Source organism: Achroia grisella, unplaced genomic scaffold, assembly GCF_030625045.1.
Source record: "Achroia grisella isolate CSIRO2021 unplaced genomic scaffold, CSIRO_AGI_Agris_v1 utg640, whole genome shotgun sequence".
Classification (NCBI taxonomy): Eukaryota; Metazoa; Arthropoda; class Insecta; order Lepidoptera; family Pyralidae; genus Achroia; species Achroia grisella.
In genome coordinates this window covers 1,503,125-1,523,106 of record NW_026712977.1, presented here as the reverse complement: position 1 = coordinate 1,523,106, position 19,982 = coordinate 1,503,125, and the positions used below count along the sequence as shown (strand labels likewise).

At 32.4% G+C, this 19,982-nt stretch overlaps 1 protein-coding gene across 1 annotated transcript in view; it reads right to left on the bottom strand.

Annotated features, from left to right (window-relative positions):
* The window catches only part of LOC131849101 (adenylate cyclase type 6), a 186,432-nt gene that overhangs the window by 36,798 nt on the left and 129,652 nt on the right, over positions 1-19,982 (bottom strand). The window contains exons 5-9 of the mRNA XM_059199091.1: positions 12,320-12,510; positions 11,102-11,256; positions 8,510-8,633; positions 5,595-5,754; positions 4,474-4,623 (exon numbers count right to left, since the gene is read on the bottom strand). Coding sequence (XP_059055074.1) covers positions 4,474-4,623; positions 5,595-5,754; positions 8,510-8,633; positions 11,102-11,256; positions 12,320-12,510 — 780 coding nt within the window. The remainder of the gene's footprint in view (positions 1-4,473; positions 4,624-5,594; positions 5,755-8,509; positions 8,634-11,101; positions 11,257-12,319; positions 12,511-19,982) is intronic.

The window sequence follows — 19,982 nt, the reverse complement described above, 5'->3', positions numbered from 1 at the left end:
ATATAACTAACATATTATTACATGATTAATTTTGTTTGTAATTGTTGTAATATATAAATTACCACTATACTAAATTGTTTAAAATAAGTATACAAGATTTTATTCTCTTTTTTAAAAGTTAAGTGTGAACGACTACCCACGAGAACTACAGCTAGGTTAATTAAGTAATATTGTAATCAACAGATGACAGACGCAATATACTGAAGCCGCCCGATTAATTAGAGATGTAATTAATTACTATTGGGTTCTCCCACCCTATTATTGTAGAATGTATCTACCAGAGATAGATGCACAATGTTATCAACTTACATCTAATCAGATATTGAATGCAGACTCAAATTGATTAGCTATTATATATATATGTATATATACTGTTTGCTAATGTTATATTAAAGATGTTTGAGAAAAAATATTATCGAGGGACTTTATCAGCACAATCCAAAAAACATTGATAGAATTTTGTTTATCTGCGAGTGTGTGCGCGGTAAATCTAGAACCACCTTATTTGGCTGAGATTGTGACTGATGTATTTCGATTATATTAACATAGCGTGTTTCTTTTTTTCTTTTACTCCTAAGAGTGGCAACATTACAGCGAGAATTAGGCTATCAATTAAAGGGGTTTCATGTTCAGGGATTGGTAGTTCCAGAAATTACCGTGTTCAGAGTATTCACCAGGTATACATACATATATCCGTAGAGAACAGATAGATGGGTTAGTATACGTATAACTACTGACCAATACGCTAGCATTAATAGTACGAGCCGAGAGGGCAAATGGATCACGTGATAAGAGGCTGCACAAATATCTCCAATTACGGTACTAATGTTCACACTGACGAGACAAAGACGGCACCCGAGCTAATCATGGCCACGAGCGCTCCCGTATTATGTGGACCGCTTATTGTGCCCCTAATGATTGGCATTAACACCTACACAAACGGACAAGGCAAAAAGATTTCCATTTAGCATTCATACACGAGTGTACGGTCAGTAAAGGGGATATTAAGCCGACATCCAGTTATAAAGTACTTCTGATTTCATTTATTATACAAAAACAATGTAAAATCAATTACTTAATTAATGAATTATTGAAAGACCGTGGGCGTTCGGAAGAAATAGTGTAATAAATATATGAAAAGAAAAGCAAATAAGAGAAGAATGACAGTACATAATATATTTCTATATAAAATAATCTTAATAATGTTATTACCGCGAAAGCATGTAAGTATGGATGTTTGTTACACTTTCACGCAAAATCTACTGAATGGATTATGATGAAACTTTACAGTAATATATCTTATGCATCAGAAAAACACATACTATATTTTATATTTAAATTTATACTTATTACTACCATTTATATTACTACCAGATATGCCTGCGGTTTCATCCGCAGGCATATCTGGTAGTTGATAAAAACATAAACATTATGCATACATACATATAAAAAGGAGCGTCATGCGGAAATACTTTATTTTTAAATATCGACTTTAAAATATTCGTGCATATTCTTTAGCTCGATGAGTACTAAATACTGGCTTGGAATATTCATTACGACTGACTGAGTCATCCACTTCTATCTTGCAGGGTTACCACCCTATCTCTCTCATCCCGACAGATTATCGGCTCTTTGAGCTAAGTGGCCGGTCCATTGCCACTTCAGCGAGCTAAACCTCTAGATTAAATCGCCGCGTTAGTTACGTTAACTAGTGCTTAATATGTTTAGCACATATTATGTAATCATTTGGAAATATTACAAACAGATTAATCGATTTTGAAACGTATTTCATTTACTTAGAAAATGTTCATAATTCTGAAAATTATGGTATATATTGGTAAAGGAAACTAAAAGGATTTTTTTTGCAAGGTATTGTCCCTATTGAAAATTGTTTGATTGATTTTGTAAATAGTTTCTGTTTAAAAATTGTTTTACCCTTTTAAAATGGTATGATAAATTTGGTAAATTGTTTAGTCACTTTTGAAAAGTATATAATAATTTTTGAGAACTGTTTATATAGATAATGATTACTTTTAAAAATAGTATAACTATTTTAAAATTATATATTAACTACTAAAAATGGTTTAGTTTCTTTACAAAATTGTTTCATTGCTATTGAATATGTACCGACAAGAGGAATTGCGAGACTTTGGCAAATGTTGTCAGCGCGAGTCATGTCAACATAACAAAGATGTATCAGATGTAGCGGCTGAATTGATGATTACTAAGGACGTTTATCCATCGTTTTGGTTGGTCGCATAAATCAATCAAGCGTCGAGACAAGACGAGGTATCTCAATAAATCCATCTAAAATGTTCGTGAATATTCCCTGAATGGGCCCTGATTGGCAGCGAACGAAGGTTTCAGTGGATTTAGGGATTTGTCTCACTACAAGTTCGCTTCGTTACGCACTAGTTATTCACGCGACATACGCTGAGTATTAATAAAGTCATTGGTCTGATTGATGGAAGATGGTCATTAAAGTCAGTAACAATTATGTTTTTTTATATTAGTTTGGTTGCTTGCCAGTTCTTATAATCTGAACTATCTAGCTAGACGGGACTGTAAGGATAGTAGTAGTAGGTAATAAAAATATGACATGCATAAGAGGCCAAAAGCTTTTGAGTTTGATATAGCATTTCATAAACAGTTTTCTGTGACCATTCGTTTATTATTCTTATGGTAAAAATATTCGATTTATAGATTGGAAATAATATATTCATAATACAAATATAAAATCAAAACAATGATAAAATGACCATCGAGAGAATTGAATTGTTCAAACAAAAATTATTAAATATGACTTTTTTGTGAATTATGTTTACTGTTTTACATCGCCGACCATTCACTTACATTGAAATTTAAAGGTAAGTAAATATATTACTATTAATAATACTACACTAAAACTTAATACTATGTATACTAATAATAAAATTATTTAAAAGAGCAACACGTAAGTTTCTTTCTCTTTCTTCTTGTGATGAGACAGCTTTCCGAATGAGCGGTAGATTAAAAAAATGTAATGACTATTCAAAAGTGCTTCAATGTAAGTTTATTTCAATAAATGATTTTCTATTCTATTCTCTTCTATTCTCCTAAATAGCAATACTACCGAGAACATGAACAAATATATATATACTTCTAACATTCAAGTAGCGAACAAGTGCTGGTGCCAGTGGATTATCGCCCTATACACTCGGATTGGTAGCGACTTGATTCGTTCAGCTCGTTTTTCGTCGAAAAGAATTCGAGTTCGTTAAGTTGTACATTATTATAAGCATTTCAGTGTATCGAAACGGTTTTGGATGCTTTTCTCGAGACATAAATGTGAGGTAATTGTTACAAGGGATTTATACTAGCTGTTATATTTATTGCTTGTTGTGTTTATGTGTTTATACACATCTAAGCTGCAGGTATAGTGTTGGTAGTATTATACCTAGATATTTAAAGCCACTACTTTATCTTACCCTTTAACTGATCTATATTTTACAAAGAAAGTTGCTTTGAGACTGAAATAGGTGACATTCTGAGACGGCTTTGTACAAATATAGTTAAAACATTTACGTTTGTAAGCTGTTATTTGTAGATTCATACATTACTCTGGTCTGATACGTTTCACCAAAGCTACACAAGATTGGAAAACTACAATATGAATAAACGGTTGAACAAGCAATAGCATGAAAATAATAATGTTAATAAATATATATCTAATATTGTCTAACATTAATAATAATTGCGCAACGCCAGTGACAGTAGGGGCGGCAGGATGCGACGGTCGCTACCGGTGATGTCGACGGCGCTCGTTTTTCGCCCCGATGAGCTTAACTAATAATTACGAGCCTTATATATCGCTATCAATATTTATACATACTCAAGTACTCCTCATTGATATTATGATATATATTTTTTAATTTTGTTCAAAGTTTTATATTCAAATAATTGTTCAAGATACGGAATATTTATTATGAATATTTAACTTCAATATACTTAATGGCTTTATAGTATTTTGGTTAATTACGCTACCAGTAGCATGTCATTGCATCGTAGATTTATAAATGTATTTCTTAGGTGGATAAATAGTCGGTCTAAGTTGTTAAATCACAGAATAGATGTGTAAGTTTTTCAGACTACACTAATGCTGTTGACCGTAACTGGCCTGTACAGCTTCACCGGATTGAAGAGAGCAAGTGGAGAGTGCAGTTTGTGCACTCCAAACCCGCAGAAAGACGTACGGAGCAGCTGAAAGCTAACTCTCGCCTGATGGATACGACTTTACACCGAGGGCACCGTTAAAATTCAAGTTCACGCCGATGTGTCATCGTAATTTCGATCCCCGTTTGAATTAAATAAAAGAGGGTCAGAACGGAGGCAGCCGAACAAAATGCAGATGTCGATTCTTTATACCATCAATATAGAACATAGCGTTACAATTCTGCATGTGTATGGCACACGCTGGGTATTGGTAGTACGCACCTGTTGTTGGTTCTCCCGCTGGGTGACCAGGCGAGCCTCGACACAGTCGCGCGTTTCCAGGAAAGCGCGCCGCTGCGCCAGCTCACGGGGATTGTGAGTCAGAACGCCGGAGACGTTGCATGCGAGCAAGGTAACAATGCTGCAGTAGATCTATATAGAAACACAATATATCAATACAATTTTAAAGCAAACCATGATGTTACCAGTTTTGGAGCAATATATAAAAGTAAGTAAATATGTGAATAATATTCAGAAAGAAATTTTGATTTAAGTTAAAGGGTAAGGTATGAAATTATTAAAAAAAAATTGAAGACGCCCTTTCATTAACTTGTTAACTTTTCCAAAATTAATATGTGCTAATACAGACGCTTATTTAATAAATACATATTTTTAAAATACTTTAATATATTAGGTCGTGTAAATATTTCCATTGCAAATCAGAATCAGGTCAAATAGATTTTTTCGATATGAATTATTAATAGTAATGTTATTTCTAGCTATTCATATTGCATGTATAAATAAAAATGTTCGAGAATGAACAAATACTTGTTACCGTTAAAAACATTTACCATATAACATATAAATTCAATCTATTACTAACAATTTTATATCTACTTCTTATTTTTATTTTGAACTTTCTAAATACTAGAGCAGATGCTCTAGTATTTATTATTTATATATTAGATAATATCTACGATCCGAACACAAAATGTTATTTGAATAAGATGACATCAAATACGTCTCAAACATATTCGATTATAATCGAAAATCCGATGATCTCATTAAATTTATAAATGTGATTTTTTTATATTATCAATATATTTTTTTACTAATAAATTATTATACAATATTGTCTACAGATATTTAAAACAATTAATTATCAATATTGAAGTTTGCGTAAATATTATAGAAGCTTGAGACATTGATATTGATCGTTCTCGTAAAGTAATATTCCAGATTACCAGAATAATTAAATTTTATTAATGTAATATTATACAATATTGCCCGCACATGTTTCTATCACATTAAAACAATTAATCATCAATATCAATTGAAAATGATGTAAATATTACAGCGTATTTTAATAATGTAATAATACATCCATTATCTGTTCAACTTACTTGTAGGTCAGATGTTCGGCCGAGTACGAAGTGAGCGAAGATGATATTGAGGGTGGCGAGAATCACGCCGGCCAGCGTAGCCTCATGGAGGCGTACCGGCAGTGTCGCGTACGTCAAATAGGTGAACAGCGCACATGCACCGCCGCTTACGCTCAGGGATCTGACAGAAAAGGCAATGAGTTACCATACCATATAAATATCATATTCCACTGTTGGGAGTGGGCCTTTGCCGTTATGGAAGGTACTAGCCCACTACTAATGTTGGCTAGGCTATGGCCAAGCCTACAGCCTAGTACCTTATGAGGTACAAGTATATTATTATTGAAAGTAGAGTTTCTTCTTTCAACTTACAACAACAAAAGCTTAGACATATACGAGCACTGTTGAAGGTGGGCGTTATGGAAGGTACTGGTTTACTACAGTCATAGTACCTAGGCGGTAAGTTGTACTGTTTAAAATAGAGTTTTTTCTCATGCTTAGATATATATGAGGTGCCGTATCGTTATGGTAGAATATCATGGTTTATTGGGGAGTGTCAGTTTTATTTTCACGTGTATACTAGCATCCAACTCTATAAGGCGGACCCCGTCTTCAAAATGAGTTTTGACTATAAAAGTTATCAAAGTATAATAACGAAGTTAATTAAATTGGGTAATAAAATCTATTATCGCTCTGAGTGTAGTTAATTGAGGAAATAAACTTTTGTAAATATACTCAGGTGTATCGGAAATAATTTGTTTGCCGGTTCAGGTCCAGAGAGAACGGTCTACGTTAAAATCAGAGAAATGCTAATAATAAACTAGTTTGCAAATTTACTACAATGTGTTGGAATAGATATTTATCGCGATTCGTCGGCGCGGAATTCTATATCTGCCGTTTCCATTTCAATTTTGTGCAAAATATTCACATTCGATACATATTGAGGTTCCTTGTCTAAAATTTCACGCTTCTAAATAACATTTAGGTAAAGCCCAATTATTATTTAGAAGTCTATTACTGTTATTGTATTTGTTAGCCACATTCAGATCATTCTCAGATGAGTAGTCACTTTTTCGATATATAAGTTTTATGATCATTTTACTGCAGGATTATTATGGAACGGTAGTCGATGGTTTACTAACCCGACTACAACCCAACAATGGTGATTTGAATGACTGGTGGACTGGTTTATGGAGATTTTTTACTTTACGTAGGTTTCAAATAAACCATTAGCAAGTCTTTAGGTCAAAACGACGTCTAATTAGAAGGCTCTAATTCCCGTGGGTATGTAAGTTACTAAATTTTAAAACCGGTATAGAAAATGGTGTTCCTATAATAAATTATCAATATAAAATTTCTAATATTAAATAATACATTTTATATTCAGCATTGCCTTGTCTTTATCCCATTATTTGAGGTCGGCATCGTATGTTCTCTTCTTCCACTGATCTTTATCAGGCGTCATATAAGTTTACTCTCCTTTTATAGATATCATCTTTCACACAATCCTTTTTTTGTTGGTCGTCCTCTCATTTTCCATCATCTACAATCATGTTAAATGCTTTCTTTATACATGGTTCTCGCTCCTACGCATTACATGCATATACGAAGCCATTATGTTACCTCACAAATTCTCTCTCAAAATAACTAGCACAACCAATAACAATATACCTTTTATTATTATTATAATTCAGATAATGCTTAAAAGTCCAGCCAAGTCCCTGCAAAATTGTGTGGTCAATTGTCTTTGTCGAATCAATTTAATTCTCTTTTTGTGTGATTCGAGTATCATGTATTATTCTGGTAACCAGATATCACAAATAAAATTGTCTGGTCTTTAAAAGCAAGAAAAATAACAATTGTATGTTGGTAAAGAAGGATTTAAACGTGATTCCGTGCAACCTTTGATATCCTTTGTCGCTTCACACGGTATAAAACCTCTGTAATAGTGTTCACCGCCGTGCTGTCATAACAATGTGGAGCACTAAAAAGAATGCCAGACGATGTGATAAATCCAGTTTTAAAGCCCCTACGATCGAATTGACATCAAAACTGTTCGCACTAGCGCGTGAACACGACTTGAAAGCTCCTAGGATTTTAGACAGGGCCTTTGATGCTTAGAGTGTTAAGGGGATTGTTATATCGTTCATATTTTTGAGAGTAGTATGGTCGATTAGTTTATCATCGCAACTTATTACGCCCTAACGTTTGTGAGTTCGTTCATACTAAAATATCTTTAGGTCGTTCGCGCGACAGGAGACGAGCCTCCGAATGTTCTAGACTTTCGGAGGCTCGTCTCCTGTCGCGCCTAAATAAATATATTACCTTGACCTCATTTGGGTCTTGAAGGCATGCTTTGTATAACATAATGGATTCATAAATATGATGTCATATTTGAAAATATATATTTTAAATGGATATAAAACTAAGAAATATTACAAATGAGACAAAACGAGATGAATATGACATACGTATGATGTAACATATGTTAGTATCATAATATATATATATAGACGGCCTCGGTGGTCTAGTGGTGTAGCGCACCGCCCTACTTCCGATGGTCGCGAGTTCGATTTCTCGCACGGCACAAACATTTATATTCATGAGTGTGATTGTTTCTATTGGTCTGAGTGGTTTCTACGCACAATATGTATGTATTCTTATCAAATATCTAGTGTTCATAATACAAGCTTTAGCTGGCTCATGTATAAACGAAATATTTCCTTTGGAAAGTTTACACCCTTTCCTGAGGAGATAAAAACAATCGGTCCTAAGAATATCCTTCAATTTTTGTCCCTGACGAGTCTAGGTAGCGAACTTTGAAATGGTCGAGCACAATAGATCTATGTAGCTCGCAATGGTATTATAGGTCCATGCACCTGACAATAGCCCAAACAAACCAATAAAAAAAAATACCCTACATAGTATATACGTACCTTGCAACGGAGGTACTGGCTATCAGAGACAACTCTACGGTCACGAAGGTAACCAGCACTACGTACGAGATGGACAGCAGGTAGATCTCATTCATGGCCGGTCGGCTCAAGCACGCCAGCAGACCTATACAAATACATCGTTACATATGAACACAAGAACTTCAACATTAAACAAATTAAATGACAAGCGTGCAACGTGCATATATTGATGTTCATGTATATTATTTTTTAAATTGTACTCAATAAATTGTCTTTAATAAGTTAGTTTCAAATTGTCGCATATCGAATCAACTCAGCGGCAGTGTTAAAAAGTAATATAAAAATGGTCGTGCTTCTGAGTTGTAAGTTTATAATAGCATTAATTCGTGCAAACCGCTGATGAAAGTGCACGTAGCACTAGCGGGCCTATTTGACTCGGCGAGTTATGCAAAATGAATCCAATTATAACTCGTATAAAGCGGACTTTTAACCGCAATTCTACGGGCACTTAAACCATTGCTATTTTATGTGTATATTTGCTGCCGCTGGTTTTGCAACGTCGTTAACTAACGAGTATAACTAGCCAGAAACTCCGACAGTTAGTTTTTTCACAGTTTACTCAATTTACAGTCAAATTAAAATTCTGAAGACCTCTATGATATAGCAGAGCAGCATGCTTTACATTCGTATAGTCCAGGCCTTGATCTCTATATAATACAAACAATTGAACATTGTGTATGTACTTATACAAAAATATTAGTATATGATGTTGTACTCACAGTACAAGTTCCACTTAGGCAGAGCTAGATGCCGTTGTGTGACTTGTAAATAGGTATTTGATGATGATGATGATGGTGGTGGTGAGGTTAAAATATATTTATTTAATTTATATATATCAAAAAAGAGAAAAATATTGTAACAGGTAAACTCCAAATACCTATTAAAAATGCTTGCCCTTATAGAATATTTCTTTTTCAGCGGATATATTGGGCAATTTTTTTTAATCAGTTGTATATGATTATTACCATACGAAGCCGGGGTAATTAGCCAGTATTTAATAAAGTAACTGTATTTGCAAGATATGTATAGTCTAAGTTATATAACACATGTAAATATTTTAAACTACGAAATGGAAAGAAAATAAATTAATGTCCAGTAATATTTCATGTAGAGTATGAAGATAAACATTGAAGTTGCGGAGGCTGCGTTTAATGAAGTTACACTTTGGGTACATTGCCATTAGTATGAGTACATTTCTCGAGAGCAATAAATTTAATTTTATGTTCTATGCAGGACTTTAGACGATGCAATGTCAATTTAAAACACATTGCAATAAAGTGCAATAATGTTTATGACCCAGAAGCTCATAAATATTACATTATAGTACGCATATGTATGTCTGTATAGTTTCTGCAAATATGAGTGAAATGGTAAAAAACCTGTGGCCTTTATTGCTTTAAAACTCTTTGATTTTTCATTGAGGATAAATTTTATATGATCTTATTGATGATATTGTCGTCTTTTTTGCTAATTTATAATAATAATTAAATTAAATCAGCTACCCTTGCTTCGCACGAGTGTAGTTATGAAACAAATGAGGCTATATCTTCTGAAATATTCATCTCTTTTTTAATAGGTGTTTCTTAACCCTTTGTCACAAGTAGGTATATTTTTTTTATTGTATTCCTTATACAAACCTTGTCCTGGTTGATGCAGGCGTTCTGAAATAAGGCTTTTACATACATTGGCAATAGATTTTTATTTAGATTACATGTTATCTTTATTAGCCAATGCCTAATGAATCACTACACTACTAGTAAGTATATATATATACAAATTCTTAACGTATTTTTGTAATCTATCTTAATTATATATATAGATATATATGTCACTTAATGTATTTCTTTTATGTTTTTTTTATTATTTTTTTGTTAATTCAGATATTAGCTCAGTGTTTACGTATATTTTACCTAACTATTATGATAGTCTTAAGTTATTTTTAGTGTAGAGTTAAATATAGAGAGGCTAGTCTGTAATACAAAAAAGAATATTATATAGTAAATAATTTGACCAGTTTAAAAAAAAATTACCTACAGGAATTTTCATATTTTTTGATAATTAACATGAAGTGAATTTTGCGTGGGAAGCTCCGAGGTGGTAATGCCAGATAAGAGGTGTTCCCCGCATATTTGTGAGAAAATTATGACAGTGGAGTGGAACATATTTTTGCGTATATATGTGGGAGGAAAACTTCAGGTCAGAGGCTATATATGTTTGTGACATTATCATGAGGCATAAAAGAATAAGAACTCTAGTCGTCTGTCTAAAACGTATAAAAAAACTAGAGACTTAAAAGTCATAAATGTCAGGATATAGATTTCTTTATAGCTCCACCTATAAAGAAAGGTGACCTGGGAAAGGTGGGAAAGAAAAAGGAAAGAGGAGAGAAAAAAGGACCTGAATTTATGGGATTTTTGAACAAAACTTAGGGCAATACCAATAGTCTGGCAACACTGCCACCGGAATAGCTATTACTATATAAAATAATGAAGTAAGATATTTACTAAAAGTGTATTTATCTAATCTATGGTACTGTAAAATGGGAATACTAACACGCATAGACAATTGCAGATAGTATAAGCAAGATGATATTGATGATGTACGCGATGCGCTCCCTCTCGTAGATCTCTCTCTGGTCGCTGGTGAACTCCAACAACGTAGTCTGGTCTGACAGCAACCTCAGTTGGGAAGTGGTGCCGAATAGGGGTCTGGATAGAAACATATATATTTCACTATTTATACGTATTGATTTTTAGGCCTCCACATATTTTTCTTGTTTGTTGGCATATATGTGTTATCCTGTTAAGTTACTTATTTTAGAGTTGCTTAATATACTCAATATTAAGTAACTTTAACTATAATAGTCGAAGTGAGTATGTTTATTTGTTAACTTCAAACAATTTATACCACTCAACCGAATATTATGAAGTATATTTTATGTCAAAAGTCAACATACTAAATAATATGCGTGTAAGTGGGCGAAGTTGCAGTTAAAACTACATAGTTTGTAATGTAGCTTTGATTATTAAACAATGTTCCTCGTATTAAACTAACTAAAAAAATATGAATATATAGATTTTTTGTACATGCATGCATTTGTATGTACTTATGTTTTTTTATTTCTCTCCGATTTCGGGTTTTTGATTATTCAACATATTCAAAATTATTAAAAGTTCTTTTGTATGTATTCTTGAGATACAACATGAATCGTTGAACATACGAATCCATCGCTGAAATAACACTATTGAAGCTTCTATTGGATTTCAAATGTGCACTGGTAATTTAATGGGAAACTGTGTGAACATTCCAGTTCAATAGAAAACAATACCTATTAATATATTGGAAAATATTTTCTATTTAAACTGACAGAGAGTGACGTAAAGAGGCTTCGGTAATGGTGCTTTATAGTTCAAGTTATCTATAAAAATATTCACATTCTTAACAATGAATATACCTTAATATAAATAAATGGTCTCAGACAGTGCTGTTTCAGAGGATTTTTTTTCAAATTCTGTCTTTCTAAGTATTCTGTATAGTCCTGTCGAAATTTATAGAGAGAGACTATAGCATAAGGTTTCATAAAGGAATATTAAGATATCTTTAAGACCACGAGTACATGACGCTATTAGCGTTTAATGCGGCTACGTAGCCTGTCCGTAGGCTACGGTAACCATTTATTTGGGTATGCTTGTTTGTTACCATTATGGTATAAAAACATACATACTGAATCAACAAAGAAACGAGGGTCTCAATTGGCGAACTTTATCTGACCTGTAATTTTCAGGGTCGAAGGGTTCAGATATGTTGGTTACTGACATCAGCCCGAGGAAGTCCTGGGCGATGAGCAGCGTCCGTATCTGCACCGCCGTCAGCGCCACCGCCACTCCAAGCAGTAGCGCCAACAGGTATGTCATATTCGTCTGGTTCATGCGGAGAAAGTAGCGCTGGTACAGCATTTCCACCTGCACAGAAATATACAACATTTAGTATAACTAAAAAATAACTAATTAAAGTAACTTTTATCATTATTATTTATTATTAATAAAGTATTCATGTATATAGGAGGCAGATACTGTTTACCAGACGTTCTGGTATATAGAAAACACCAGACTAATACTGTTTGTATTATGATACTCATGAATAAAGTTTGCATCCTACGAGGAATCGAATACGTGACCATCGGAAGTAAAGCAATGTTAAGTACATTGCCAACACCACTGAAGCTGTTGGTTACGAAGAAAAATAATCATATAATCACCACAAAGAAGTTCAGTTACGTGGTATGTGTGTCCTTTAGTACAATAAAAGTTGTATTTAGACAATGAACTGAGCTGGGCTCGTAAAATACATAGAGAGGTTTATTTCCAACACCACCAAGTTTTTCTTTAGAAGAGTTCTAACAATAAGTCATAAATAGCTGTTACAACTTGGCCACATCTTGCTATATTATTAGTTCGGAGGGAAAGTATTGAATTTTGGCCGGACGGGTCTTTGTATCTATTACTATTCAAGTCAGGAATCGGCACTTCTTATGCTGTTTACCTGTTTTTCTAAATGGCGTTTACGCAAACACGCACGTTTAAGTTGGGAAGATCTAATGGAAGGCGGTAAGGGAATGATGGATTGTATATCGTTGTAAAATTTTTATTTTGTAACTTTCACTCCATTTGACCTGGTTATCATGTTTTGTTACAATTAAGCAAGGAAATTGATGGAAATGGGGTTTCAGGAATATCTATATCTAAATATATATAACTCAAAGGTGACTGACATAGTGATTTATCAATGCACAGCCCAAATTACTGGACTGATCGGGGTGAAATTTGGCATATAGGTAGATGTTATGACGGCGTCCGCTAATAAAGGATTTTAATTAATTCTACCCACAAGGGGATAAAATAGGGGATGAAAGTTTGTATGAAACTTCGTCAATTTTAAACCGATCGGGCTGAGATTTTGCATGCATAAAGCTACTATGACGTAGGCATCTTCTAAGAAAGGATTTTGATAAATTCTACCCCTAAAGGGATAATTTAACGCGAGCGTAGCCGCGAACAAAAGCTAGTCTCATTATAAAAGTATGAATGCAAAGCTTATGCATATATTGATAAAGATTATCATCTCGTTGGAACATTTTATTTTTTTGCCAATATTATTTATCAGCAACTTTTATTTATTTATTATAACAGCATAACAGTAAATCCTAATTTATTTGTAAGTTAGTACAATGCATATAATATTCATGAATTATATTGATATAAGTAATATATCAATTTGCTTTCAGAAGATCAAGATGTTTCTTAAGTCTAAAAACAGTAACATAATATTTGTAATAATATACATTTCAGAATTTATTATAATTTTACCTATAACAGTTTTATGTACCTGGATGAACATTTAATTCTAATATTTCTGAGACCCCAAGGATAAAAATTAAAAGTTTGATTTTACGTATAATTTTATTAGTTATTTATTAAACGTATATTTAAGTTGAGTTTTTGTTAGTTATGGTTTATATACTTAAATGACCTTATATAGTAATAACATATCGGAATGAGGCACATAAAACTCTAACATATATAAATATCTTAATTGCACTGGTATAGTGCAATGCAGTACCATTACTACCGCGTATGGAGCACTTTGGAATGCTTAGATACCAGATAAGAGATAAAATACTCTAAAGCAAGTATTACCCATTACTATTTATAAATTGTTTCCATTATAATTATTTCTTATGTACGTTAGTCTATAAGGTATGCATAATATGGGCCTTGTAATCTGAATTAAATTAAAATAAAATATTAATAATTTTTTTTATAAGTATTTTCTTTTAGTTATAGTTTTTGAAACTAACTAACTTATTAATGCAATAGTAATTATAGACAATTAAAACAAATTCTTCAATCCGATTTTTTTAAAATAATCGTAGAGTTGCGTTAATAGCTATATTTTAGCGAAGTTGCCCACGACCTCATGGGTATCTGCTAGTATACTGTATAATTGTATAGTATACTAGATGTTCACCAGGTCTAAATGTCAATAAAAAATATAGCCCATGTTATTATTATGATAAGCTATATTACTGTAAAGTTATATCAAAATCCGTTCACTAGTTTTTGCATGAAAAAATAAAACATCCATACTTACAAACTTTCGTATTTATAATATTACTAGCATTTACCGCGGCTTCGAATCAAAAATATATTTTTTTAAGTAACAAGTATCCTAATTCATTCTAATACCTCTAAGAAAAAGCGTACAAAATTTCATGATGATCGGTACAGTAGTATTTGCGTTAAAGCGTAACGAACATCCCCAGTTTTATATTTGAAATATTATTAAGAATTAGGATATAAAATATAATAAGCATAGTGCTAAGTTCTTGTTTTAGTCTATACAATTTTCCCTTTCGGCTATCGTATTGATTACGTTCAGCTTCTTAAATACTAAAAGAGATCGTTCAGTTGGATAAATCCGACATTGTGTATTAAATCTTCTATCTAGACGCAAATTAAACTGAGCTTGTGCTTATTAATATGTATTAGTTCTCTAGTACCTATTAATAGAGAAGTCTATTACTATTACTACATATTAATAATTCATATTAGAAAATTATAAAGAAAATATATATATAAGAAATATGTATATACATTTTTATTATAATTGCAGCCTATTTGATATCAAGCAAATGATTCTATTGTGCGCTGATCGAATCCGCCACCATCGAAGAAAGCAGAAATTTATAGCCTATGTATTGTTCTGATATATAATCTATATGACTGTAAAGTTTTATCAAAATCCGTTCAGTAGTTAAGGAGTGAAAAAGTAACATATATCCATCCGTCCCTCTATCCATTCTTACTCAAAAACTTTCGCGTTTATAATATAATAAGTTTAATAATACATTTATATTTACGTAACAAGAAGTTACCTTCAGTACTTGTATTATAGAGGAAATAAATTGAAATCCATATTGGTAATTTCTAAGAAAGGAACATAACGGCTTTACCCCATACGGAATGTGTTATCACCCGCGCTGGTAGGAATTTCCAATAACCCTTTCACAGTAATAAGTTTTCAGTATACACACTACATCGGGAAATCGAAAAATCTCGAATTTCTTGACAAATTGGTTTGACTGTACGTTAAAACATCAATCAGGTATTACTTTTCTTTTTACGTACAGAAAATGGAAATGTTTTTTCATAGACACTTATTTTTAAGTATTTGTATAATATGTTATATTCTACCGCGATATTCACAGCAGAAGAAAATGAAAAAAAACGTCTAGTATAAGGTACTGTTTTTTCTAAATAAAAAACTACAAATGTATGGGTGGTAAAGAAAAAAGTTGATATGATAATTAACTACTTATTTTTTGTACGTCAATTCGACCGACGATGTTTGTGAAAATCATTTATTAAGAGACATTTAAATAATTGTCAGCACCATGACCTGCAGACATTTGTTTATCAATTATATTGTATAGAAGTGCTTTCACGTTACCGCCAACCAACCCAACACCAACCCAGGACAGGCAAGGGGGTCCAATGTCGCGTCGGTTTTCAATTAGCCTATTCACGGGTCACGAGGGATGCATACCGTTTACCCGTGTAAATTCCGTCATGGATTATCTTGGGGAAATGTAGTTCAGAATTTATGTTCCACTACAGTATTTTATTTGATAGTCTCGGTGGTTTAGCTGTTTAGCATACCGTTTCACTTTCGATGATAGTAAGTTCCATTCCACGCACGGCGCAAACTTTTGTATTCACGAGTATGGTTATTTGTATCGATCTGAGTGTTTAGGTTTATATTATGATAGTATTTACAATACAAATTTACAAGATATTTATATCTCTTATGTAGTACTCATAATAAAAATTTTGCATAATAGTAATAATACTCGTAGTATTAAGTTATTTCACATTATTGATTAAAATGGTAAATAAGCGTTTGTTTGATTTGAAACCATATGGTAACTGAAACCTATAAACATGAATGCACTACGGGTATAACGTTATCATGGAACGCCCATTCGTGCTTTGTTATTTAAAGATGTCTTACATCCGTACCTTGTAATTACACTCTTTAACCTAAACGCACCTTACAAAGCAACATGCTGAGCGACTGAAGTTGGTCAGACAAAGATACCCATGTAAACTTTTTGTGCAAACTCCACCTAGGACATAATGTCAATGATAACTGTATATTTATATTAGTGTATACAGTTTATATATGTAATATGTTATGTTATTCATTATTATTAATTTGTCATTATTATTATTATGTTTTTTTCTCTTCTATTCTAGTGCCACCTCCCACTTTTGAATTTTCTCCTCTACCCAAAGGAGACAACCTTTGGGTAGAAAATTGAGGGAAGAGATTGCATAAGCGATATGGCCGCCTTTTGTACCCTCTTAACTTTAATTACTCTATTACTGTAATTTTCCTGGTGCAATAAAGAGTATATAAATAAATAATAAATAACTGTGACTCATTAATTATAATTACATTACATATTATTACGTACTCGTATATATGAACCATGATAGCATGCCGACCTCTTTATTTTAATCCGACTCTGTCTTTAAAACCAACTCGTAAACAGATATTGTTAGCGACTTTGTGTTAGAAACGTCTGTAAATATTGTTACAACCCCTATTTATTGAATTAAACCTAGTATTGCAGCTATTAATTTTTTGAGTTATATGTATATCTTAAGTATTTATTCTTTAATATTACGTTAAATAAAGTTGATGTAGTACTCGAATTCTAACTGAATTTATCCCACTGTGATAGCATTTTTTATATAATTCTTGCTATATTATACAGGTAGGGAGATAAATATGAAGTAACACTTCTACATATATTCTCAGTTGCAGTATAGTAAATACCCTATTGTCTACATGTTTATACTTCAATATATATTATTACCCACTAATATTAAAATTGTGAATACTTGTGAAGATATCCGTAAGTAATGAGAGTCAGTTACTGTAGGACCGAAAGGAGAAATCTAATGAGATGCAAATTGGCCGATATGGACCAACTTCTTGGAAGTTTGTAAACAGTGATAAATATTTCAGGTAGGCGACGAACCGACGCCCTGGCGCCTGATTTACAAGACGGCGCCATTGTTTCGTTTGATATTTGGGTTCAATTATATTCATCACGCGCCATACTCACTCCTTACTTACTCAGCAGCGCCTACTTCATGAAGAGAAATTAAGAAACCTTTTGATATTTTAAGTACCCAAGATTAACAATTAATATTTATTACCTTAATATCTTAGTACTATTATAAAAGAGCTAATTTGTAAGTATGGATGTTTGTTACTCTTACACGTAAAAACTACGGAACTGATTTTTTTAAAACTTTACAGTAATATAGCTTATGCATCAGAATAACACATAGGCTATATTTCATATTGAAATTTAATTCCAATGAAGTCGCGGCAAGTTAGTATGATATTTATATTTAACAATTATTTTCTCCATTTCAAATCTTTTTTTGGGTTTAATAATGGAGATACCATTAGCCACAAACTTCAATAAAATGAATTTCTTCATTTGTATCCATGTTTATATACCTACCTACATATTATTCCATTATTAATATACAACAAACAAATAAAATTGGTTTAAAAATAAAATATCTAATGCCTAGAGGGGTGCTACGTAATGTCTACGCACGTAGAAGCACGTAACACGTAAGTATGCTACGAGATTAAGGCGTTGACTTATGTTTGTAGCGAATTGTATATGTAAAAAAAATTGTAAAACATCTTGGTTAATGAAAAAAAAAAAAATTATTATTAATATTAAACACAGATTTCTAATGTAAGAAAATTTCATTCCTATTAAACTCTTCAACCTTCTTAAATATCCTTGATGTGGTGCAAGTAAACACTAAAAATGGTTAATAGTAAACAAGCTTTACATGATCATAATTGTATAGAAAATATAAAAAATTCTATGTACATATAATATTATTATTTGTGAAATTGAGATAAAAGAAATGGTTGGTATCTTAGTGCCAACAAATCAATATATTTTATGCAGACAATATTGAGACTTTAGTTTATATGACAATGATATTTAAATGTACATTTTGATGGTTGAACCAGAAGAAACTGTTTGTCACTGTTATCCCGTAACCTTATGCCCGAAGTGAGTGAGAAAATGTCTAGAATCTCTGATTAAAAACTTATTTAAACACTTGACTCAAACTTTCGTGGAAAGGAGTCAATTAAGGTGAACTCAGCGAGTGCTCAGCTCACAGGTCACACAGTCCATGATTTAGTCTCACTCGTTATAATTCAAGGGCGGTGGGAAGTTTTAATGGGGTTCTAAGTTAAAACCGTGTTCGCATCACGGCTATAATTACTGAAACAGTTTGCTTTGCGGGTTTTTGGTGTCGTTAACTCGATTTTAGTATACAAATGTCTTGTGACAGCTCGAAGTTACGTCAACATTTCTTTTTTGAGTTTAGTAAACAAATAATTACTTCTATTAAATATTAGATTTTTTTTATTACGTGTTTAATACACAATGTTAGCCGACAAAATCGTAGTGAATAGTGTAGACTGTTCGTTGTATAGTGTCGGCTTGACTGTATAATTAGAATGTCTGTATATCATAAAAATAATATTATTTTCTATTTCAGTGTAATCTTTATTGTCTCTCTTTATATCACGTCTCAGTCAAGTTTACTGAAAAGAAAATTACGACGTACTTAGTATACGATGCTTTCAACTAAAATTACGAGTATATTCAACTTGGCTTTTTATTATAAAATTGGAAAACAATCGCAATTTCGCTGAAAGGTATTTAATTATTATATTTTAGTAGCTCTGTAAAGGTAAGCACGTACATTAAATGCGAATGAGGTTACATTATAAATATTTACATTTAATGTGTTATGTAAAGTAAGCTGCGTGGGACGGTACAAATGTAATCGGACGCAAGTGTTCCTGATATGCGTTTTTAGAGTTCCGTGCTTATTATGTGTATGTAAAGTCATTACCTAGTTTTGTACTATGTAATCATTATATAGTATAAAACAAAATCGCTGTCGCTGTCTGTCAGTCCCTATGTATTAAATCTTTAAAACTACCCACGGATTTGGAAGCGATTTTTTTAATAGATAGAGTGATTCAAGAGGAAGGTTTATATATATAATACATGTATACCCGGGCCAAGTAGCTAGTTTCATATATAAATGAAATTTCAAGTAAGCTAACGGTTGGCATAAAAGCGTGAACTTTTGTGACATGTTACCTTCAAATATGTAAATGCTACAGATGTCACCTGCTGTAACTAATACGAGATATTCCTGAAGACTAAGTCAGTATGCCCCGTACTTTGTAATTTAAATGCTATATCTCACTTTCGAGATTATATTACAGTCGCAAAGTTCTTACAAAG